Source organism: Gadus macrocephalus, chromosome 14 (assembly GCF_031168955.1).
Source record: "Gadus macrocephalus chromosome 14, ASM3116895v1".
NCBI classification, from domain to species: domain Eukaryota; kingdom Metazoa; phylum Chordata; class Actinopteri; order Gadiformes; family Gadidae; genus Gadus; species Gadus macrocephalus.
This window is the reverse complement of record NC_082395.1, coordinates 5775826-5800949: the sequence shown is the minus strand read 5'-3', so window position 1 is coordinate 5800949 and position 25124 is coordinate 5775826. Positions and strand designations below refer to the sequence as shown.

General features: G+C 45.4%; 1 protein-coding gene across 1 annotated transcript in view; it reads right to left on the bottom strand.

The window, feature by feature from the left end:
* The window catches only part of si:ch211-186j3.6 (neural-cadherin), a 244038-nt gene that overhangs the window by 50215 nt on the left and 168699 nt on the right, over positions 1-25124 (bottom strand). Inside the window, exons 26-27 of the mRNA XM_060070949.1 lie at positions 19149-19426; positions 11739-11953 (exon numbers count right to left, since the gene is read on the bottom strand). Coding sequence (XP_059926932.1) covers positions 11739-11953; positions 19149-19426 — 493 coding nt within the window. The remainder of the gene's footprint in view (positions 1-11738; positions 11954-19148; positions 19427-25124) is intronic.

Sequence of the window (25124 nt, the reverse complement as noted above, 5' to 3'; positions counted from 1 at the left end):
ATGGATGCAAGGTGTCGGGGTCTGTGTGAGGGATGGCGGCAGGGATGCCATGAATAGAGGAGCGGAGCGGAGTGGGAGAGGGGTTATGGTGATTGATGGGCGGAGGGAGGAACCGGGGGACAGAGAGAGAGAAAGGGGGAGAGAGAGAGAGAGAGAGAGAGAGAGAGAGAGAGAGAGAGAGAGAGAGAGAGAGAGAGAGAAAGGGGGAGAGAGAGGGGGGGAGAGAGAGGGAGAGAAAGAGAGAGAGAGAGAAAGGGGGAGAGAGAGAGGGGGAGAGAGAGAGAGAGAAAGAGAGAGAGAGAGAGAGAGAGAGAAATTGTGAGAGAGAAAACGAGAAAGGGAGAGAGAAAGCGAGAGAGAGAGAGAGAGAAAGAGAGAGAGGGAGATATAGAGAGAGAGAAATTGTGAGAGAGAAAGCGAGAAAGGGAGAGAGAAAGCGAGAGAGAGAGAGAGAGAGAGAGAGAGAGAGAGAGAGAGAGAGAGAGAGAGAGAGAGAGAGAGAGAGAGAGAGAGATAGGTGAGCGGGAGAAATTAAGACAGCAGGGAGAAAACCTCATCCCAGTGAGTGTGTGGAGGAGGAGTGGGCAGCGGGGAGGAGCGCAGTCTGGGACGCAAACTGTGAGAGAGAGGAGTACAGCGGCAGCCGGATCATAACCCCGGGAAACAGAGAGCAGATTAAGAGATGGGAGATGACAACCCTGCAGCGAGTCAGAGGAGGAAGAAACCCATAAGAGAAGGGACAGAAACAACAACAGACACAAATACAATGAATCAACAAAGCAAACTCAGATAAGCAGAGAAAAATGTAAACATATGTCAAGTACAGCATGACTACAGACACCTAGAGGAAGATAATGACATGTAGGTAGGTGTAAGCATGTATGTACACAGGTATGAACACACACACACGCCAGCATGTGGAAACATGTTTGCCTGAATCCCATTTGAAAAGTAACCCAAGACAATGAGGACAGATGGAAAGAGGGGGAGAAGGAGACAGACAGGAAGAGCGAGAGAAGAGGGTAGGACTTGGGAGTGAAAAGGCTGGGAGATAAATAGAAACAGACAGAGAGACAGAAAGACAGACAGATTCTGGGGATACCAGGCTGGGGAAACACTCCTAAAGAAGTTGGTGGCGGTGGTGTAGTTTGTGGGTTTGTGTCTGTGTGTGTGCGTGTGTGTGTGCGTGTGTTTCTGTGTGTGGACGCATTTGTGTGCATTTGTGTGTTTGTTTGCTAGACTTTGTAATGGCAGTGCACCGGGTGGGTTACAGCACTTAAACGGTTGATCTACAACACCAGGTCCAGTCTCTCTGCTGCTCATGTCTAATTCATTAGCAGCTTCCTCCACGCAGCTATCGGCCCAGAGATGAAAGCAATGGGGAAAAGAGAGGGGGAGAGAGAGAGACAGAGAGAGACAGAGACAGAGAGAGAGACAGAGACAGAGACAGAGAGACAGACAGAGAGAGAGAGAGAGAGAGAGAGAGAGAGAGAGAGAGAGAGAGAGAGAGAGAGAGAGAAAGAGAGAAAGAGAGAGAGAGAGAGAGAGACAGAGAGACAGACAGAGAGAGAGAGAGAGAGAGAGAGAGAGAGAGAGAGAGAGAGAGAGAGAAGGAGACAAGAGACAGAGACAGAGAGAGAGAGAGACAGAGAGAGAGAGAGAGAGAGAAGGAGACAAGAGACAGAGAGAGAGAGACAGAGAGAGAGAGAGACAGACAGACAGACAGACAGACAGACAGACAGACAGACAGACAGACAGAGAGAGAGAGAGAGAGAGAGAGAGAGAGAGACAAGAGACAGAGAGAGAGAGAGAGAGAGAGAGAGACAAGAGACAGAGAGAGAGAGAGAGAGAGAGAGAGAGAGAGAGAGAGAGAGAGAGAGAGAGAGAGAGAGAGAGGAGACAGAGAGGGAGACAGAGAGGGAAAGACAGAGAGAGAGAGAGAGAGATAAAGACAATTTGAGTAAGTAAGAAAGATGGATAGCGAAGGAGCGATGGAACACAGGAAGACACCAGGGGAGGCGGGGAAGGGTGTGTGTGGAGGATGTCTCTGGGCCTGGAGGACTAGCAACCCCCCGCCCCCCCCCCCCCCCCCAACACACATACACACACACACACACAGGGAAAAGGCTCTTAAATATGAATAATGTCCTCTCCTTTCTGACAGCCTGCAGGGAGCCGGCAGCCCAACCGGCAAACTCTCCCACCAGCAGCAGCATTGCAAGTGGCATGAATGCACACAAAAAAAAGAAAATACAAATATTTGCGAGGGACACACACACACACACACACACACACACACACACACACACACACACACACACACACACACACACACACACACACACACACACACACACACACACACACACACACACACACACACACACACACAGCGGCGCTATCTAAATGCGTTTAGCCAAAAGTGAATACAAAATACATTCTGCTTGTAGACAAATCAGCAGAACTGACACAAAAATGTGTTTTCCTGACAAAGAAGTGGTCCGTCAGCACGCATGCACCTGCGGATCAAACATGTGAGCCCTCCATGGCCACTGGCGAAAGTCATTTGAGGAGCGATGCGCTTGACAAACCATGGACCAACCATGGACTACCGGACGGTTGGGCGGGAAATTGGCCCCCCGAGATGGGTATGTGTGTATGTCAGTGTGTGTGTGTGTGCGTGTGCACGTGTGTGTGTGTGTGTGTGTGTGTGCATGTTTGAGTGTACATGTGTACGTGCCTGTGTGCGTGCAGGGCAGGCGTGTGTATGTATGTGTGTGTGTGTGTGTGTGTGTGTACGTGTGTGTACGTGTGTGTGTGCACGTTGGTGTGCCCATGTGCACACACACACACAGAAAGCAGGGATGTGCTTGTACTTGGTGAAAGGCTTATCTTAGCTTAGTTCCCCTCAACTTTATTCTAATCTTTCCTCGTCAGTCTATCCTCCTTCATGCTCTCAAAATGTCCCCTCCAAGACGCTACAACTAAGATCCCTAATGAAATTAACATCGTAAACATATTATGATGAACTGAGCTCAGATATTATGTTTTTCTCTTTGGCTCAGAGTAATGCAACAGATGTGTTAGTTGTTATATGGGCGCTGATTGAATGTATAACGTAGACACTCTGGCATTTTCACACGTACGCAGGCTTGATAAAAACGTCAACCATCGCCGGGGCAATTTACCCGCTTTTCTCTTTTATATTCCTCAAGGGTACGGCAATCACACAGATTTAATTTGTCATGTTAATTTGTCTATTGATTCAACAAACTCCTGCCTCTGGCTATTATCGCTCATTACTATTTGCCGTGTGTCTGTGTGTGTATGTATTTGTGTGACATTTACGTGTGTGTGTGTGTGTGTGTGTGTGTGTGTGTGTGTGTGTGTGTGTGTGTGTGTGTGTGTGTGTGTGTGTGTGTGTGTGTGTGTGTGTGTGTGTGCACGTTTACGAGTGTGTGTGTGTGTGTGTGAGTGTGTATGTGTGTGTGTGTGTGTGAAGAATGCGTCAAACACACACGCCAGACTCGGGAGCATCAACATTGCATTTGAAAAGGATCGAGTCGATGATTTCCCCAGAATACGAGTCGTAAGAGCAATTTATGTGACTAATATAAATGCGAAAAGTGTATTGGCAGGCATTGTTGATGTGGGGTGACAACGACACCCCGTATCGGGACAATCCAAGACAGTAGGACATGTGTCGGGTGGGCTAACTCAGTTTACAAAATATTACCAAGCGTTTCACATTCTGTTAATCCAGTGACCAATAATCGAGGCCTCTTTCCACAAGAGAGACAATTATTTTAAAACAACTAAAATGTGCTTCAGATCCCCACCCTGAACTTTACCATTCAGCATTGACTTGGCAATTTCAGAGGGAATCCATAAATGACTCTTTTATTATCCAAGCGAATTGATGCCAATCAAAGGGTAACCTATCGACACCAATGAAGAACCACATTCATGGCCAAAAGTGCTGGCAGTCCTTTCATAGCATGGGATTGGTGCATAATGCTTCCGAGAATGATTTTTTCATATTATTACATTCTTTGGATAGATGTAGCGACAGGCCAAAGTGAGGTTAAAATTGTCAGTGGCGTTGGCATTGGACTGGATGGCTAGGGTTATCTGGACAATGTTTTGTACCTTGGAATGAGTACGCTCTGTCTATCAGTACCCTTTTAGCCCTTATGTTTAACAGACCTCTTCCGTTTCTTTGCTATCCCTATTCTTATCCAAGGAAAGGATTTGTATTTTCTTAAGTGCTTTTGAACAATGTTGTTTGTGATGTCACAAGGGTGCCCTTAAGCCCAGTTCAGACCAAAGATTCACCTTGCAACGGCTTGCAACGAGACGGTTTTAGAACGTCGCAGGGGCGGTGTGAACGGGTCGTTGCAAGCCGTTGCAAGGAGTTGCAAGGCGTCGCAAGGCGTCGCAAGGAGTCGCCAGAGATTGAACATGTCAAATCGCAAGGTCCAGTTTTAGAACGCGGCGATTTAACTATTCCTCTTCAGCCAATCACAGCACAGAACAACTTGTACGTCACGGCCTTACTCCGTCCCGGTACCGTACTGTCCACTCCAGCATAAAAAGATCCGAAGATGGCAGACTTCTGGTCCGAGGAGAGGGAGGAGAACTTAATTCGGTTGCTGGAGGATCAACCTGTCCTATACGACGTTGGTCGATATCCCCGACTTCCAGCTCTCTACACAGATTGGCGTAGGCACCCTGTTTCTGCCGCTGAAGTACCCAACTGCGGCTCCATATTATTGGCTTTATAACTCGCCGTCTTCTCCTTTTCATGATTAAAGCCACAGCAAAAACTGCGACCATTTCACTCTCACTAACATAATTAGGCCTGTTTATAATTAAGCTATCCATCTCCAAGTAGTAGTTGAGCCGATGGTGAACAAAGACAGATCAATCTGAAATTCAACTAACGGAAAATGCAATGTATCCAACAACGGGTAATCTAAACTAACTGTAAGCTCCAGCTATTTACTCCAATGCAGATGTAGTGGAGAATGACAAAACATAGTAACTCTAGCCTACTCTCAAGTAAAATAAAAATAAAACTAATTGCAAACCTAACTAATCGCAAACCTAACTAATCTAACCTAACCTACGCAAATGATGATGTTGTGGCTCTCAGCTGTGCCAGAGCGTTCACAGTTGCTATGGAAACCACCTAGCGTCGCAGCCCGTTGCAGCCAGTGTGAACTGCCCAGTTTTAGAACGTCGCAGCCCGTCTCGTTGCAAGGCGTTGCAAGGAGTTGCGAGTTGCAAGCCGTTGCAAGGTGAATCTTTGGTCTGAACTGGGCTTTACACTCAAAGCCCAAGCACTCTTAGATTGGAAAAAGATAAGAAAATTGCCAAACTGCGTCAGAAGTAAATCTTCTGTCAGTGCCCGCCTAGCTGATAAATAAATAAACACTAATGTTGGCGCGTAGCGGTAAAGTTACAGGTTAATTAATATGCTAATGCTGATGCATTACGAAGCAGGCTGTCACTTTGCATTACGTCGTGAACCATAGGTGCAGAACCACATTGTTAGCAACTGTAATTAGGCAACCCTTAATTGTCATCCACTCAAACCTTTGCGTTAGATTTCAGACAGAGATATTCAAGTGATAATGATTATATCGCAGATATACAAACCAATGGTCTCTTTGAATTAATATATTTATATTTTCAATAGCTGTACCAAAGTCGACGTAGCGCATTTGATGATTCTTCAAGGTTCACTGTTACATTTTCATTCCAAACGTTCTCTTATATTCACAGTAAATATAAGTATTACATATAAAGTATATATGTATAGGCTTGTTAACAATCAAGTCAGTCACAACACAAGGCTCGGTTGTTAAAACCATTGCTTTTTGGCAGACATTTTGACAGTAACAGCTAAGCTGATGATTTAATGACCAATAATGATTGCACGTAGCGGTATAGTTACTGGTCAATTAGTATGCTAATGAAAATGCATTACGAGGTGTGCCGACACCCTAATTATGCAGTGAACTATAGGTTGAGAACCACATTGTTAGCCATCAACCGTAGTTAGTGTTCCTTAATTGAAATTCATCGCAACCTTTGTTTTATATTTCAAACACTGATATGTAAATAGTGGTTATGTCAAAAAATGATGATCGGTAAAACTGATTTATTTGCAGACTATTGTGTGAATGAAATTAGGGAAATGAACAAAAACACCTACTCTCAGTTTATAAGATACAAGCCAACCTAGCTGTTGGAAAGGGTCTGGGCTGGGGGGGGGGGGGGAGTCATTTGGTTCACTGCCAGTACTAAATTAAACATAATGAACCTCTAAAGAATTCTGAAATAAAAGTGCTCCAGTGGCAACCATGCAGTGTGCTGCCTGAACTGCAGGTGTCTTGGTGAGGCTTAATCCTTGAGTAAGACGAGTGCTTTAGACACACCGACCATGGATCAGACCTGGGCCTTGGACAACGTATCGGATTCATCTGAGCTTCATTTTATAAGTTTGTATTTTGATCTGAATCTCCACTTTAACATTAAGAAATATCTGATTTGTTTACCAAATGTCATGTGTGCGTACTGAAACTTAAGCAGACAGACACAGATTATTCCCAAACATATGAAAACACAGTCATGAATTAATCCTGCTGCTTATTTCTCCCTTGTTGAGCTATCCGTTAATTCATTCAACAAAAGTCGGTTGAACACACACACACACACACACACACACACACACACACACACACACACACACACACACACACACACACACACACACACACACACACACACACACACACACACACACACACACACACAGACAGACACACACACAAACACCAGAAGGCTGGGTCCTTGATTCTTATCGAAGCCTCCCTCATTGTTCACATATCCATGCACAGTCCTCTTCCTCCATCACACCCTTCGTGACCGCAAACCAGGATCCGTTCTCCTCTATCTCCCTTGGCACACTCCCATGCACCGGTTCTGTCACCCACTTCAAATATGGGGAAAGTCACAGTACCCGGTTCATCACACACATGCTAACCCACACACAAACACACACACACACAGACACACACACCCACACCTAAAACATGGACAAGCCTGAGTGCTCATCACAGATGCATGGGTCCGGGAGTGAGATCTCCTTAATATAGTTTTAAGTTTCACATGCATGCATGCACGCACACTGATGCATGCATGAACGCATGCACGCACATACACACACAATCCCCACAGCGGTTATTCAGCTTCCCTCAGACTTAAACAGAGGGAGTTTCTTTAAGCTGTCTGCACCCTGGTGCCGGAGCAGCTCATCCACTCCCTTTTTTAATCAAAGGGTTATCGATGTTGTTGTCACCGCCGTCACAAGTAATGTCACGCAAGTGTCTGAAGTTCAGATCGCGGTCGTGTGAACCAATTCCACGAGCAGCGGCCTGGTTGGCAGACAACTGCCCCCCCAGACAACTGCCCCCCCCCCCACACACACACACACACACACACACACACACGCACACCTCCTCCCTCGACACACACACGCACACGCACACACACGCACACGCACTGTTTTCTTGTGCATGTTCTTGTCATTGTAACCCGTTCCATTACGGCTCTTGTCTTTCAATCACATCCGTGCCGAGCGGCCAGGCTTGTTCTCCCTGTTTCTTGGTGTCCCATGTGTTGTTGTATGTTCCCATGGATTTTCTTGGCTGCCTTCCCTCCCTTCACATCAAGTTCCTCGCCGTGTTTGGGAGGGATTCCATCAGCGCCGTGTCACAGAGGTGAAACTGTGCTGCCAAATGCAAAAGGAAAAAAATGTATGTGCGATGCAGATATCCGAAGCGACACCCACCACATGGCTGCTGGTATGGCGTAACATATTATGGAGAACATTTTCTTTGACAGCCATGTATGAAATACAAAAGAGGGGGCTGGGGGGGGGGGGGTGGAGAGACCATAAGTGAATCGGCCAAGCTCGCAGCGCTCATGCGTGCACGTCGGTGGACTTGTATACGATTCAGATTTAACTAATCGAGTTCAATGTATTTTTACAGAACATCCAAATCACACCGATGCATAGGAACATAATTAACATATAAATTGCTTAACGGTATCTGATTGAGGTTAACAAGCAAGCAATCAATGGCATAATTGGCCAACATGGTCACAAATGTATTAATATGTGATCTTTATTTTGTTGGTGTTCATTAGTTACACTTAAACCACCATTGTTTTAAAGGGAGAACCTCTTTAGTTTCTTACTTGAGTCCCTGTAGTTTCAACCGGGAGCACGACCGCCTTATGATGTATCTGTAGTAGTAGCTGAACCTTCAAATTAATGCATCATCTCTCTCGAAGTGTAAACCCCCACTGAATACTCTCTCTGACCAATGAGAATCAAGCTCTGAGTACACCCACTGTCTTGTTCCAAGAGAGGGTCTCTTCCCAGCCTTCTGATGATACAGGAAACTAAAGCATGGAAGCAAACACCAACAATAACACACATGCACATGCACGTTGATGTGGACACACACATGCACACACACACATATCAAACAGAAACACACACGTAACTTTACCGGTAGTGCTTAACTCCCCACGCACATTATTTTGGCAGTGATCGAACAACAGAATTTCTCCCGAGAGAGAAACAGAGAAAGACAGAGAGAGAGAGAGAGAGAGAGAGAGAGAGAGAGAGAGAGAGAGAGAGAGAAAGAAAGCGAGAGACAGAGAAAGAAAGAAAGAGAGGAGAGAGCGAGAGACAGAGACAGAGAGAAGGAGAGAGAGAGAGAGAGAGAAAGAAAGAGAGCGAGAGACTGAGACAGAGATGAGAGAGAGAGAGAGAGAGAGAAAGAAAGAGAGCGAGAGACAGAGACAGAGATGAGAGAGAGAGATGAGAGATGAGAGATGAGAGAGAGAGAGAGAGAGAGAGAGAGAGAGAGAGAGAGAGAGAGAGAGAAAGAAAGAAAGAAAGGGAGAGGGAGAGAGATGACAAGAGAACTGGAGTGGGCTGTCAGTCTGCAAGATAAAAGCCCTAAATATTCGGAAATGTACAAGACATTTTGTCCTCCCGCCTCTTCTTTAATTCCTGCCCGCCTCTGTGAATGCAGCCCTGCTTCACTCTCTGAAACAACCTGCGATATTCCCAGGAGCATCAAGGTATGAGATCAAGTTTATAACACTAAATCCCATTATCACCACCCACTTTCACATACATGCACACACAAACTCGCACACAAAAACACAGACACCCACACACACATAAACCCAAAGATACATACACAGACACTAACACACACAGACACACACAAGTATCACCACAAAGACACACACAAACTGTGCATGTGGAAGTATGCCGCAGTGTTGTTGACAGTTGGAATAATGCGTTGACAGATTGCATTTTGCAATGAAAGATACATAAACAAAGACAGCTTAAACCATCGAAATGATTCCCTCGCACTGTTGTGGCTTTTAAGATAAATGACGACGCATCCGTATCAGATAATACGTCCAACTCCAATATACCTGAACCAAGAGGCAGAGCCAAATAATCACATGTCAAGACAAACACACTTCATGCTTGGCTTTTGTGAGATTTAAGGGCGTGTTTTGTTTATCTTGGATCCGTGCCGAGAAAAAGACTAGTCTTTTGAGAAGGCCTGGTACTCTTCTGTTTTTCACATATTGCTACTCTGACAGATAGTTGGTCATATGCCTAATGTCATCCAGCCAGTCATTCATATAGCTATTCAGTTTAACATGTATACAATTATATTGTTTTCCAGCCCCCTCCATGTCCTCCCTATATCGTTGATGCCCATGTCCTACATATAGCCATGATGTCCTCCCTATAGCCAAACTGTCCTACCTATAGTGATAATGTCCTACCTAAAGCCATGCTGCCTTACCTATAGCCATGATGTCCTACCTATAGTGATAATGTCCTACCTATAACCATTCTATCCCATCTATAGTGATAATGTCCTACCTAAAGCCATGCTGTCCTACCTATAGTCATCATGTCCTACCTATAGACATGGTGTTCTCCATATAGCCAGCATGTCCTACCTATAGCTATGCTGTTCTAACTATAGCCATACTGTCCTACCTACAGCCATGCTGTCCTACCTAGAGCTACGCTGTCCTACCTATAGCCATACTGTCCTACCTACAGCCATGCTGTCCTACCTATAGCCATACTGTCCTACCTACAGCCATGCTGTCCTACCTAGAGCCATGCTGTCCTACCTATAGCCCTAATGTCCTACCTAAAGTGATAATGTCCTACCTATAACCATGCTGTCTTACCTACAGCCATGCTGTCCTACCTATAGTGATGGTGTCCTACCTATAGCAATGCAGTCCTACCTACAGCCATGCTGTCCTACCTATAGTGATGGTGTCCTACCTATAGCAATGCAGTCCTACCTACAGCCATGCTGTCCTACCTATAGTGATGATGTCCTACCTATAGCCCTAATGTCCTACCTATAGCCCTAATGTCCTACCTATAGTGATAATGTCCTACCTATAACCATGCAGTCCTACCTATAGCCATGCAGTCCTACCTACAGCCATGCTGTCCTACCTACAGCCATGCTGTCCTACCTATAGTGATGGTGTCCTACCTACAGCCATGCTGTCCTACCTATAGTGATGGTGTCCTACCTATATCCATGCAGTCCTACCTAGAGCCATGCTGTCCTACCTATAGCCCTAATGTCCTACCTAAAGTGATAATGTCCTACCTATAGCCATGCAGTCCTACCTACAGCCATGCTTTCCTACCTATAGTGATGATGTCCTACCTATAGTGATGATGTCCTACCTATAGTGATAATGTCCTACCTATAACCATGCAGTCCTACCTATAACCATGCAGTCCTACCTACAGCCATGCTGTCCTACCTATAGTGATGGTGTCCTACCTATAGTGATGGTGTCCTACCTATATCCATGCAGTCCTACCTACAGCCATGCTGTCCTACCTACAGCCATGCTGTCCTACCTATAGTGATAATGTCCTACCTATAACCATGCAGTCCTACCAACCTGGTCTCACAGGAATCCGTGAAATGACTACGGTCGGACGCTTAACTCGAAATCCGTGGACACATCACGGAAACACGCCGATTTCCGTGATGTGGCCACGGAATTCGCTCCAATGCAAGTTAATGACGCTGATGTTCCGTGGCTCACACACGGATCCCCGTTTCAACAAGCGAGTCGACCACGGGGGCTTAACTCAAAACCCGGGGTGGTCTCACTGAAACACTTAAATTGTCCTTGTTGTGTCCACGGAAGTTGCTCCAATGCAAGTAAATGACAATGATATTCCGTGGCACACACAGATTCCCGTTTCAATCTGTGTGTGTGCTCCCGTTTCCATCTATGTGTGTGCCACATTTGACCACAGCGGGGGCTTAACTCAAAATCCGCGGTGGCCTGACGGAATCACTTCAATTGTCCGTGATGTGGCCACGGAATTTGCTCCAATGCAAGTAAATGACACTGTTATTCCGTGGCTCACACACGGATATCGGCGGGTTTCCGTGATGTGGCCACGGATTGCGAGTTAAGCGTCCGACCGTAGTCATTTCACGGATTCCTGTGAGACCATGTTGAGTCCTACCTACAGCCATGCAGTCCTACCTACAGCCATGCTGGCCTACCTATAGTGATGGTGTCCTACCTACAGCCATGATGTCCTACCTATAGTGATGGTGTCCTACCTATAGCCATGATGTCCTCCTGGTCCCAGGGCAGCAGCTGGGCCAAGGGTCCGCTGTACAGCAGCAGGCCGTCCACCTGCTCCGTGATGAACTCCAGCGACACGTGGCTCTCAAAGCACGGCGCCAGCGGCGGGAACCACGCATAGCCGTTACCGTGGAAACTGCGTTTGTTCTGCTGACACTCGGGCCCCTCGAACTGCGCCAGGCATTGGCACCTGAAGGAGAGTGAGGGGGGATTAGAGGTTATTTTTGGTGGATGGGGTTTCATACTGAGTAGGCACACACATGCTTCCATTTGACCCCCAAACCATGTTTTGTCTCCCGTTGGAAAAACACGCAATTCGTTTGATTGTCTCATTGTAAAAACAACAATTTTGTGTCCAGACATGAGGGTATGTTAGTGGATATAAGTGTGTGTGTGTGTGTGTGTGTGTGTGTGTGTTTGTGTGTGTGTGTGTGTGTGTTTCTTCAAATAGAGAAAAGAAAGAAAAGGGAATTATAAATCCTGACAAACTTCCATGATCGACATTAATTGTGATCATTATAAAACAAGGTATGATTAGTAATTATACCTAATTGTGTCTTTTCGTTCATAATATGCCCCTTTTTGTTTTCCTAATTTTTAACTATGGCCTTGGAATTATACATTGTAGATATATTGCTAAACAGTGGAAATAAACCTGCTCCCCGACCGCACACAAACAGCCACACAGCGGTACCTGAATGCACACACACAAACACACACACACACACACACACACACACTAAAACACAGACATGCGCACACTCACACACACACACACACACACACACACACACACACACACACACACACACACACACACACACACACACACACACACACACACACACACACACACACACACACACACACACATCCATTCTGTCAGATAAACAAACAAACACACATTCTCATTTCTCATCAGGATGTTTTCTCTTTTTTTTGCTTAAATTCCCTTCCTTCATCATGCTCATCTGGGGTAGACAGAGGGCACACACAAACACACACACACACACAAGCATACCCATAAAGAAACAAGCATACCAAGACACATACACAAGCACACAGTAAGACAAACACACAGGTTGTCGCCTGTCACAAATCACTGAGATCTGAGATGGTACCTGACTGCTGAGGATTATGATGTCTCTTCACTGCCTGCAGACGACGAGACAAACAGATCACACACTAACACCCCCCCCCCCCCCCCGCCCCCACACACACACACACACACACAAACACAAACTAAGAGGAAAGCACATGCATGTGGATACGCAGGAGCGCCACGTGCAGGTACAGCCTTGTGTATGTCGAATTTGGTTTGGAAATTCTTTTGGTCAATTTTAAGCAGAGTACTTTTGAGCCTTCCATGGCGGCTTTGTCTTGTTGGTTCTATGAAAATGTAATTGGTTGGCCTTCTCAGCTGCACTGCAACACTCAACCAGACTGCCTCTCCGCTCTCCAAATAAATATAATATTGCCTGTGTGCGGGTGTGCGAGTGTGTGCGGGTGTGCGTGTGTGTGCATTAGGTCCAAACAAGAGGAGTTTGGACACAATCATAATCTCCATCCAACCAATGGGCTTTGCTGGTTCCATGCTATTGGTCCAATAGAAAATTGGATCGAGATGGCGGATGACATCTCGATGAAAATTCCCACTGATGCATATTCAAAGGTTGGGCAAAGAAAGCACATTAAAGTATTCTGTATTCAACTGTTTTTGCTTTGTGATGCAAGTGTTTCATTCCATTGAGCGTATTGCACAGAGGTGCGACTCACTGCGTAACTTGCTAACCTTGGAGAAGCCAGGGGATGGAATCTATCAGTAAGTGGATTAAGCATTGAGAACACATCCAGGCCCAGGGCCCATTGTTATAGCAGAATGATAAATAGTTCACAAAACCAATCCAAACAAAAAAAAACATATTAAAAGAGAAAAATCCTAACAATGTGAGCCAATGTGCTATTCAGTATACTGAGAATGTATCGCAAGGCTGCCCTGATTATCATAACATTGCAGAATTTGGAGCAGGACTATTAAATACATTGAGGGGACATAATTTGTCAACAACTGTGCAATTAATTGTGAAAATTCGTCTCAGATGCTTTCATCTGAGGGAGACTTGAGCCCTACAACCAGTCCAGGCAACAGCCAATGGATGTTTCGGGCAAAACTTTCGCCACAACCTGTGACCACGGAGAAGAGATAAAAACACCATGCTATCATGGCTGAGGTATGACGTCCCATAATGTTATGCAGATGAAAGTTGGTCTTGGTCTTAAGAAAGACAGGGAGTGCAGGAAGGCCTGCGGGCGTCTTTGCTCGCCGAGATCAAGGAGGGAGAAGCCCCTCTGACTCCTGGCAGGGAAATGCCAAAAGACTTGGGTTCACAAAGTGACTCGGGAAACGATTCAGATGCTAATGGGACTGAAGAATAACTCGACATGTGAAAATGGTTGACCTCAGGGGTGTGGAGAGTGAAACTCAACATGGAGCCAGATCGCGTTGGTTTCCTTCGATAAATCTGCTGCGAATATAAAAGGCTGTTTTCAAAATAACCCACTAAAAACTCTGAATACGAACTGTATGCATTTACTTATTCATCGTCGTGAGTGTGGAACAGCCATACCGAAATTGACGCATCCTCAAAACTCTGCTACCCTTACATGAGACAGAGCAGACCTACCTTCCTTTTCCGGGTAAGATTGCTGCTGTGCTCAAAGACATGACAACATCGGTTTCCATTGAGAGCCTAGCATGGGCTTGTGTGATCTTTACCCAACTTACCCACAGTGCTACACTCATCCCACGCTATCTCGAAGACAGGAACACACTGACTTTCCAAGAGACGTTCGAGACGCATGAGCTCATAAGTGGTGGCGGCTCCCCTGAACCCTCACACAACCCGTCACGTCCCGGCTGGGTTGCTTCACCGCATTGCATCTGTCCAGGATTATCACAAGCAGTGACGGCCAATTCAAGGATTCTAGGCAAGTAAAGTTTGAGGTCTGAAATCGACCGGAATGTAAGAGAGGAGAGGGACAATATGTTGACTGAATAAACGGTATCTTGGTGGCTGTATGCATTCATTTCTACGGGATTTGTGCCTTTATCGACAAAATCGGAAAGAGAAAGAGAGAGTGAAAGATACGTAGCAAAAAAACATGTTTCAGAATCAAACAAGGTGTATTGGAGGGTGTTAATGTGGCAAGCATAACAACTGATTTAGTCACTGGTTCTATGTTGTTTGGTTTTATATGCAACACACACTATTCATTTGGATGAAGGCAGGATCAGAGAGAAGATAAAGGAAGGAAGAGAGAAGCAGAGAAGGTGATACAGAGAGAGAGAGAGAGAGAGAGAGAGAGAGAGAGAGAGATAGAAAGAGAGAGGACAACATGTGTGGGTGTGTGCGTGTGTGTGTGTGTGTTTGTGCATGCTTGTGTGCGCATGTGTCTCAGTGTGCGTTTAATCCGGTGATTATTCTGTGCTGCATCCAGTCCTTCTGCTACGGACTAGCGGTGAGCCACATTACATCCCATCCGGAGAGGCTGAGTCAGAATTAGACCCTTGTCTGTTTCACTCTCTGCTTATAATTTGAAAGGGTCTGCAGAAGAATGCTAAGTGTGCTACTTGAGACAACAACAATATGTTTATGCGCTTCAAGCCGTTGTTTACTTGTCTATGCGGCAGATTGTTTGTTTAGGTGTTTGGTGTTGTGTGTGTGTGTGGGGGGGGGGTCAGGGCTGCGCTTGGCATCTGGTGTGCAATGTGAAGATGTGATATGAAGTATATATTTAGAATATCCCATCACACACGCTAGAGAGAGGCTTATGGACCCCCAGAACCAAATCATTCCCAATCCGGACGCCATCGCAGGCACGCCGTTGTTGACAGCCTCTGTCGTCGTTGTTAGTCGAACCGTCGAAACGCAAGCCGAAGACGACGAAAACCAAACAGCCTCCCGTCGCCCCAGAGACAGAAATAGGCAACGGTTATTGTCCGACCACACGGTACACCGCAGAAAAATCATAATATTTGCATAACAAACAAACAAACAAACACACACACGACAAGATTTCATCATTAAATAAAGTCCACGTCGGTGTCTTGTTTTCCGTGGGAGAACAAGGGCCCTCACGCTTTCCCGCCGTCACTCTAATTGGTCGCAGAGAGCCCTTCAACGATCCCCGCGAAAGAGGTGGGGGCCGAGTCCGCCTCAGAGGCCGGGCTGAGGCTAAGACAGGCCAGGGTTAAGCCCCCCACACAGGCCCCCCCGGGAACCTCCGAACCACCACCCCCCCCCCTCTGAACCGGGCTCCTCGTTCAAAGGGTAAGCGGTGAAACGCCTCTGACCCGACAACAGTGGATATACATTGACGCTACAATTACGCAACCCACCCCCCTTCCCACGCATGGACATGCACATGCTTGCGTGCGCACGTATGAGGTCATGCTCCGAGTCTTTCATATCGCGGAGCTTGACACGCAGCGTGTTAGCCTCTCCATGTGGTTGGAGAGGGAAAAAAATGCTATTTTTCTCGTCTTTACATCCGTAATGTAAAAATGAAGGCCTTGTAACCTTCAAGGCTGGACTCCAGGGAACGGCCACAGAGGTCTGGGTACGATGAGTGCGGGTCAGCCACCTGATCCCTTTCACCTCCACACACAGAAACACACTAAATACTCATTCAGGATTTGGCCAGCAAAGAGACAGACAAATCTTTTTCGTTCATTGTTTGTAGAACATGTATATCTATGTTTTTTTTTAAATAGAGTGTCTAAAACTATTCATTTGACCATTTTTACAGTAAATATTGTTACTCTTGAAAGTGGAACATAGATATATCTAAAGCTGTCTTTAAAGTATGGCTTTTGTTTTTACACTACATAAAAATAGTCCGGTTCTGAGTGACATACGTTTTCTAATCCCTACATATAAGAGAAGTCATTGGTAGTATTTAGTAATTATGTTGTAGATGCAATATATTTCCATTATCATACAAAACATAAATCCTATTAACCAAAACAGGAGCAATAGATTGGAATCATTGTTCAAGTCCCTAATGTGTTCCTTTAAGCCTGGTATTTACACTTTAATATTCCCTATCCTGCACATCAGTAGACCGGAATAGTTTTAATTAACAGACTTGAAGCAGTTTAAAAGTTTCACCTCGATTACAATTCAAAAAATTCTTGTTATGACATTTTTGGGTATTTTGTCGACAATATAAACAACACACCTTAAGAGAATGAGAAACCATTCATCTTCAAAGCCCCGACTTGGGTCCACATCCGGACAAAACCATAGCTGTCTCTGGACTCTTAGCTAATTATTATTTTATCATAAGTTATATTTGTATTTTCTGGGCAACATTGTCACGATTCAACAAGTCGAGAAGTAGTGCTCCAAATGTTCGACCGCGCCACTGTTAGTGTGATGGTGTCTCCCTTTAGATTAGTCCAATCCCATTCAGTGGCACCATCATCTCCATGACAACAATGGGATGACGCAGAATCAGGTTCAATGAAAGTTGACAGCGCAGCAAGCTTCATCCATTTGTTTTCTTATATGTTCTTCACTTAATTATTTAAGTTTCGTAATTGGTCATTGTATAAACCCATCTCTGTCACGATATTCAACAGTCAGGTGCATATTACCGCTGATAATTTCTAAGTTCACACTCTAAAATGTCATATGTCAAATGACATACAATAGTATTGTTACAGCTTATAGTCTAGTTTAGCCAGCAGTAAGCTATTAGCCTAGCTTCGTTTGCAGTGTTGATTTCAGACGAGAACCAATCTTAAAAGGCCTGTTCAAAGGTGGCCGCTAAAAGAAAGTTGACATTGAACATCTGCATTGAACCACATGTACAGATGGATTGAAAAGGACATGTTTAATATCCCTCAATTGAAAACCAAACCAATGTGCCTGATATGCAAAGAAACAGTAGCTCTTGTGGAGAGTTGTATTCTGAAACGCCGCTAGTTCAAAGCCTTGAAAACAGACCAAAGGTGCCAATTCTCTCATTAAGCAACCGTGTTTGACAATATGTTTCTGGACTTATTCAGACTTTGATTCTTAAGATTGTATATTTCAGCTTTGGCTGGTGGGTGTGCAAACCAGTTGGGAGGGGGGGAGGGGGGGAGGGGGGGAGGGGGGGAGGGGGGGAAGGTTATTTGTAGATCCTATATATGTGTGTGATTGTGTGTACTGTATGTATCAATGCATGCATGTATGTGTGCAATTAATTCAAATTGCTTTGTTTGTCTGTTCAGTGTTCACCAATTAGGTTGGTGGGCGGCTGGGTTCACAATGTTCATAGTTATTCATTAGTTTGGAGTTGAGTTTCTTGGTGTGAGGGTGGAATAGGAACTGAATGTTTGTTTTACAATCTTTTTTTATTTTGATGTTTTTTCCTGTGCATTGTTGGTTGCAGGCACAATGAAGTTTAGTCGCTGCATGTCAGGCCATGATTGAGTGCTGTACACAATGTGATGATCTAATGACAAACATCAGATACCATATGCCAAAAATGTATTGCCCTATTTGAGATCACTCAAGGTACACCACTAAATAAATTCTTCCTGCTTTTTATTTTCACACTTTCAGTTTCAACAAAAGTCTATTGATTTTTTCTGTTAAAAGAGTGAAACATAATTCATACCCTCAACTTTATACCCTAGCACCTTGATTTGTTCATCTCCATCTCCTTCTGAGCACTTTACAAATCCCCCTTTCAATATTGAATCAGTCTCTGAATTATTCAGCTCTAGGATATTTAACTTTGTCTTTACTTGCAAGGGTATTGATCGTGGATGGCTTCCTTTGTGCAACAGTGGTAGTTGAGATTATGTTATAATATGAGGTCGAAAGCAACTCCCTTCAAAGAGAAATTGATTTTCTACCAAGAAAGTATCTGGCATACCATTGCAATGAACATTCAGATATTAAGCTAACAGGCCAACTGTGAAAATGTGTTATATGCAATAAGTTTATGAGGAGAAGCCAATACATTGTTCTCACATTATTGAATTGGATAGAAAGAGATATAGAAAGATCCAGTTTTTTTAGTTTTGCTTATGTATGAGTGTGTGTGTGTGTGTGTGTGTGTGTGTGTGTGTGTGTGTGTGTGTGTGTGTGTGTGTGTGTGTGTGTGTGTGTGTGTGTGTTTGTGTGTGTGAGTGTGTTTATGTTTGAGTGTTTGTATGTGCATTTGTATGGATGTATATGTATGAATGAGTGTGTTTGTGTGTGTCTGCGTGTGTGTGTGTGTGTGTCTGTATTCATGATTGTGTGTGTGTGCGTGTATGAGTGTGAGCGGGCCTATCCGCGGGCCCAGCCCCTGGATGAGCGGTCCCTCCACGGTACCCCGTCACGCACCTGTAGCCGTTCTGTGTGTCCACACAGGTGCCGCCGTTGAAGCAGGGGCTCCTCGGGTAGGTTCCGCAGGGCTGGTGCGAGTGGTCTCGGCCCGGGCACGTGCACACGGCCATGGGCTCCACCGTCACCGACACCAGGCCCACGGGCCCGCAGTCCACCACGGTCAGGGCGTCGCGCACGCTCAGGGTGGTGGTGCAGCCGCTGGCGCCGTCGCAGTCCGAGCCGGGGCACTCGTCCACCCGCACCTGGGACACGTTGACCTGCAGGAAGGACTGGAGCTGTGGAGGGGGGGGGGGGGGGGGGGAGGAGGAGGAGGAGGGAGTGAAGGAGGGAGGGAGGGGCAATGGGGGAGGGCGGGAGAGGGTCGAAGGCGGTGGGGGACAGAGCGAAGGAGGAAAGGAGAGTGAAGGTGGGTTTGGGAGAAGGGGGAGGGGTGGTGGGGGAAGGAGCGAATGGGGGAGGGAGCGAAGGAGGGAGTGATGGAGGAAGGGAGATGGAAGGGGTGATGTGGATGAGGGAGTAAGGCAGGGAGTGTTGGAGGGAGGTGCATTAGGGGAGGGAGGGAGGGAGAAGGGGCCGAGATTAAGGTAGGGAAGGGAGGAAGTGAAGGAGGGAGGGAGAAGGAGCAATATGGATGAGGTAAGGAGGGATGGGGTGTTGGAGGGAGGTGCATTCGGAGAGGGAGGGAGAAGGGGAAAAAAAAAGATAGATAAGGGAAGAGAGGAAGTGAAGGAGGGAGGTGGGTGAAGGAGGGAGAGAAAGTTGGACGGAGGAAGGAAGGGATGATTACATAGAATAATATTGTGTGCATAACACATTCAATGGAAAAAATGTGAATAGAGTAAATGATTCCCTTGATAAATGCAACAATAACATTGAAACCATTAAGCTTGTCATCGCATGGACAAATCTGTAAACTTAAGAGTTCTTCAGCTTCTGGCTCGAACCAAACAAAAGGAGCACTGTAAAAAGAGAGGGTCGCATTTCCCCAGATGCTACCATTTAGCCGTTTACCTTTGCATACACACATAGCACCACACTACAAACAACCACACACCAGTTTAATGCACTCCATTTATTTACAACCTGCTAGATAATTCACTCATACATTTATTTGTCAACTACCCTTCTTCCTGTCCGTCCGGCAAACTGGTCCAGGGGGAACGCGTGCCGCATGGGAACCAGGGCTTTATTTTCTGTTCCGGGACAGTTCATTTGGTTTGCTAATGGCGGGGGTGGTGAGGTAGCGTTTGCACTTCTGAGTGTCGTTATGGTTGGTGTGATTTATTCATCAAAGACTGTGTTGTGTGTGTGTGTGTGTGTGTGTGTATATATTTGTATGCATCGTTTGATGAACATATAGTGTTCGGGCTATTGTTCTGTGGTGTTTGATTGATCATGTTATATTGATGCGTCACCTATCCCAGTGGGCTCTCCCAATCGGCCCTGATTGGTAGGTCTATTTATTAGGGGGACATGGAGTGGGGTAAAAGTTGGGCATTTGATATGCAACAGCTTGCCGAGAGGCTGTATTAGTTTGTGTGACTTTTTCTACTTTTTGGCACTGTAAATAAACCGGCACCATTTTTGCAACCTTCAACTCTCTGAGACGACTCTTGCTTTTGACCAACTGACTCCTTGGATGCGTCCCGTCCCGCATGTGAGTTGGGTGTTCAATACCTCTTTCTCACAAGCACAAACAAAACCTTAGAAATTTTCCAGTTTCGACTCTAAAAGGCGACCACATACGTCAACAGCAAAGGCAGTCGACCGCCGACGCCCTGATCTAATGCAGGTTGATGTGGAGTTCAAACGGTTGGCAGTAGGGAGCTGACACGCCTCATTTACGTGAACATAAGCATGATATTTTGGTAGCGCCCCCTGCTGATGCAGAGCTCTGATCAGAGCAAATAAGATGACCCCGCTTTATAAGGAACTTCAAAGGGTTGTTGTGATGTTTCTGCATACATCAGCAAATTAGATTGCTACGAGGGCAACGCTCCGAAGTGGATTATTTATTCACAATCCCCCAGGTGAGGCTGATAAGGAAACACGCTCACAGAATGTTTCATGGAATATCCTCAATGAAATGGACAGGATCATTGTATATGCTGTGCGCAAATGTCACGCTTTGCTGTCTATTAATTCTCCCATTCACAAACACTTTACCTTTTAACACGGAATCCCCCGATAACCCAACACTAACGAAGCAGAGTGATTCCACATGGCATAATAAGGAGTCAATTTAAAAGCAGTGCAGTTCACATCTGTTACAAGTAATCCCAAAGTTGGCCTGGGGATTCGGTTATCTCTTTGATACAAGCAACGCTTAATTTGCCTTTGTTAGTGTTGACTGTCTTTGCATGTTTAGTTTGCTTTTAAGACAAATGAATATAAAATAGTCTGTTGGCCTCCAGGCAACAATCATGGTTTATCCGTTTTTCTTTTTCTTCGTATTCTTAAACGAGTCTCCCCAGTGGTTTGTTAGGATTTGTTCCTTCTTTCTCTCTCTCACTGGGACGGGGTTTGATGCACAGCGCCTCTCTCGCTCTCTGTGGAGTGAATGCAGCCTGGTTGTAAATATCAAATAAATTAAACACACTAATTCCTGCTTCCTCTCAGACCTCCTTATGGTCACAAGGCAAAAATAACATAATCGACATACTCCCAGTAGGGGATGTCCATCCATAAAGCGGAGGATTGTATATTGCCCTTCTTTTAGTGGAGCATTTACTTATTGATTTTGGGAATAGTTATTAGCGCGATAATTCAGATAAACACCTGGACAAATGATCAAGTGGATCAATTATGTTGCGGACCCCTTGGCTATGTGTCACAGACTCTTGACATTGATAACTACTGAATTTAAACTTTGAAGCCTGTGCTGTTTGATTGCGTTTTCAAGTTTATTGCTACTGAAAGTAGCTGTACGTAATGATACAGCAGGAATTCAAGTGGCAGAAAAAGAAAGTCAACACATTATGCACTCAACCTGAAACCAAGACCTTCAATGATAAATTATTACTTTTAAGTATCAGAATTGGTTGTGAAAGAAATGAAAAGGCATGCTGTGAAATTGAAAACACTTGAATGTGTAACTTGGCAACACTCCAGTAGCCCTGAACCGAGTCAGAGTGCAAGCACCACACGCACGCACACACACACACACTGCCCAAATTGAAAAGCTAGGGTTAAGCCCATTTTGCAAGATACTTTTTCAACACAGAATACATATTTTAATCACAACAATTAATCCTTTCTTATTGTGAATGGAGGAGAGGTTTGAGTAAAGACTGAGTATAGGAGAAGATAATGGTTGAGAAGTTTAAGTTGTGTGTGTGTGCATGTGTTTGCGTGTGTGTGTGTGTGTGTGTGTGTGTATTTATTTCACAGCTGCAGGGATAATGGTGCTGGGCAGATGATGCTGACTGATTTTGAGAGACTTGCCGAACATCAGATGTCCATTACCTCGCTGTGCATGACCGAGAGCGGCAGCCTTTGTAGTGGTTGTTTTTGTATAGGGTGCTGGTCTACGGCGAGATTGTTCAAACTGCATTTTGTACTAGTGGGCTTTTTCTTTTAATGAGGGGTATAAAGCAGGCAGTAAACCTGCTCTCTTCTTCCAGAACCGTGCTAACAATTACAATGTTGGCACTGTTGGCACAATATATTGCTCTAATATGGGTGTAGTGATTTGTCCGTACATTGGCAGGGAATTGTCTACCCGGACGCCCCCTTTAGTGGACCTGCAAACTACAAGTTGAGGTAAGCTTAATAAAATAACGTGAATATGTCATTGGTACTATAGTAGTGAAGAAAAAACATTATGAGAGACTAAAGAAAGAAACAAGACCGACAGAAAGAGAGAACGAAAGCAGAGAAAGAACCGCAAGACTGAATAATTAAAATATAGAAAGTAAAAATAACAAGAAATGTGCATTTCGCCGGCACAACGCGAAGCATGTGTTCAAAACGCTACCGTGAACCTGTGGATATAAAGGTTTTGACAGAGAGGTTCGGTGTGGGAGTTTCGGCCCCAAACACGTTTTTTTGGCCCCCTAATAAAAAATACACAATGTCGTCGTTTTTGGCGGCCCCTTTTGGCGAAATTTTCCGAAGAGAATTTTTCCTCGTGGCGAAAATGTTCGAATTTTTTATGGAACGCCAATAAGGGTAGCGCCGACATGTGTGTAGAATTTGAACTCGATCCGATGTCTAATTTTTGGATTTTTTGGGATTTATGATTTTCTAAGTGTAACGTAGCTGATAAACAGGTATTCAAAATGCTAACGTTTCGTCGTCGATGGTCGGATCAAATTTTTTTCGAATTTCTTTTTTTGTGTGCGTCTGAAGATGTCGTGTGCAAAGTTTGGTAGGGAAGTAGTAGGGAAATGGCAGTTTAGGTGTTTTCGCGATTTTGCGCAAAAAAATTAGACGCAAATGGGCGTGGCCTATGCGAAACGATGCAGCAGACTCCAGTGGATCTGTGGGTGCAACGTGGGACACACATTTTTTACTGTGGGAGGTTCGGTGTGGGAGTTATAGCCCCAAACATGTTTTCCTAGGTATAGCGCCACCTAGTGACCGGCATGTCTGGTTTTTGTCGTCTGCCGTCACCTCACGGACCTGGATCTAGTCATGTAATTGGCGTGTGTGCACCATTTACGGTTTGGGCTGTGGTACCACTTCTAACGAAGGAAGTATAATAATAAACACTACAAAAACAATAGGGATCCAACCTGTTGGCTTGGACCCCTAATAAATAAACAACGAAAGAAAGAACACCAGATAGCGCAAATAAATAAAGAAACAAGGCAACGAAGAAGCAAAGATCCAAACAAAAACACAAGACCGAAAGAAAGATAGAGAGTAATGGAGAATGAAACAAACAGAGAGGATCGTTGTTGGCGGGGGCGGCATCCATGGGAGGCTGAGGCAGACAGCCTCTCTTCAGGAGGGATCCTAGCAGAGGTGCGGTGGCGGTCTTATGCTAGAGCGGCCAGACATTCATCCAACCATCCATGGGATAGAGGGGCTCCCAGGTAGGTAGGGGTGTGTGTGTGTGTGTGTGTGTGTGTGTGTGTGTGTGTGTGTGTGTGTGTGTGTGTGTGTGTGTGTGTGTGTGTGTGTGTGTGTGTGTGTGTGTGTGTGTGTGTGTGTGTGTGTGTGTGTGTGTGTGTGTGTGTGTGTGTGTGTGTGTGTGAGAGAGACCCATGCTTCCTACCTAATTCATTAGACTGATGGGGAACAAGCGGCCATTTTATTTCCATGTACATTTCCAGCTGCAAGCAATTCCCTCAAGCGCCGAGCACTTTAAGAAGCAATCTAAATCTCTCGCTCGCCTGCTTTTTTTTTTTTTGTAAACAGACCACACGCATATAGAGAGCCAAACTGTTGTCTCACCAGGTGATCGTTATGTGGTTTGAATTTTTTTTTTAATTGCAACCCATACCTGGCACACAGCAGGGAGCCTATATAGTCGAGTGGGGAAGACCATACTCATTTATCCACCCCTTCCATCTCAGTCCCGCCTCTCTCCCCTTCCCCCTCCATCCCCCATCCGCTCTCCATCTCCCCTTCTCTCTCCCATCAGCTTGCATTTAGATAAGTGATGCTGGGCACACTGTTTCACTTTGCTATGATAATCTTCCCCCGTGTGAAGGTGTCGTTTCTAGATAAAGGGGGAGTGTGGGAGGGGGGTAAGAGCAATTGGTGAGGCGCGTGTGTGTGTGTGTGTGTGTGTGTGTGTGTGTGTGTGTGTGTGTGTGTGTGTGTGTGTGTGTGTGTGTGTGTGTGTGTGTGTGTGTGTGTGTGTGTGTTTGTGTGTTTATCATGCAGCTCCAGGTGTAATGTGGCAGGGCAGATGATGCTGACTGATTTTGTGAGAGATGTGCCGAACCTCACATGTCCATTACCTCGCTGTGTATGACCACGAGCGGCAGCCTTTGTAGTGGTTGTTGTTGTGCAGGGTGCTGC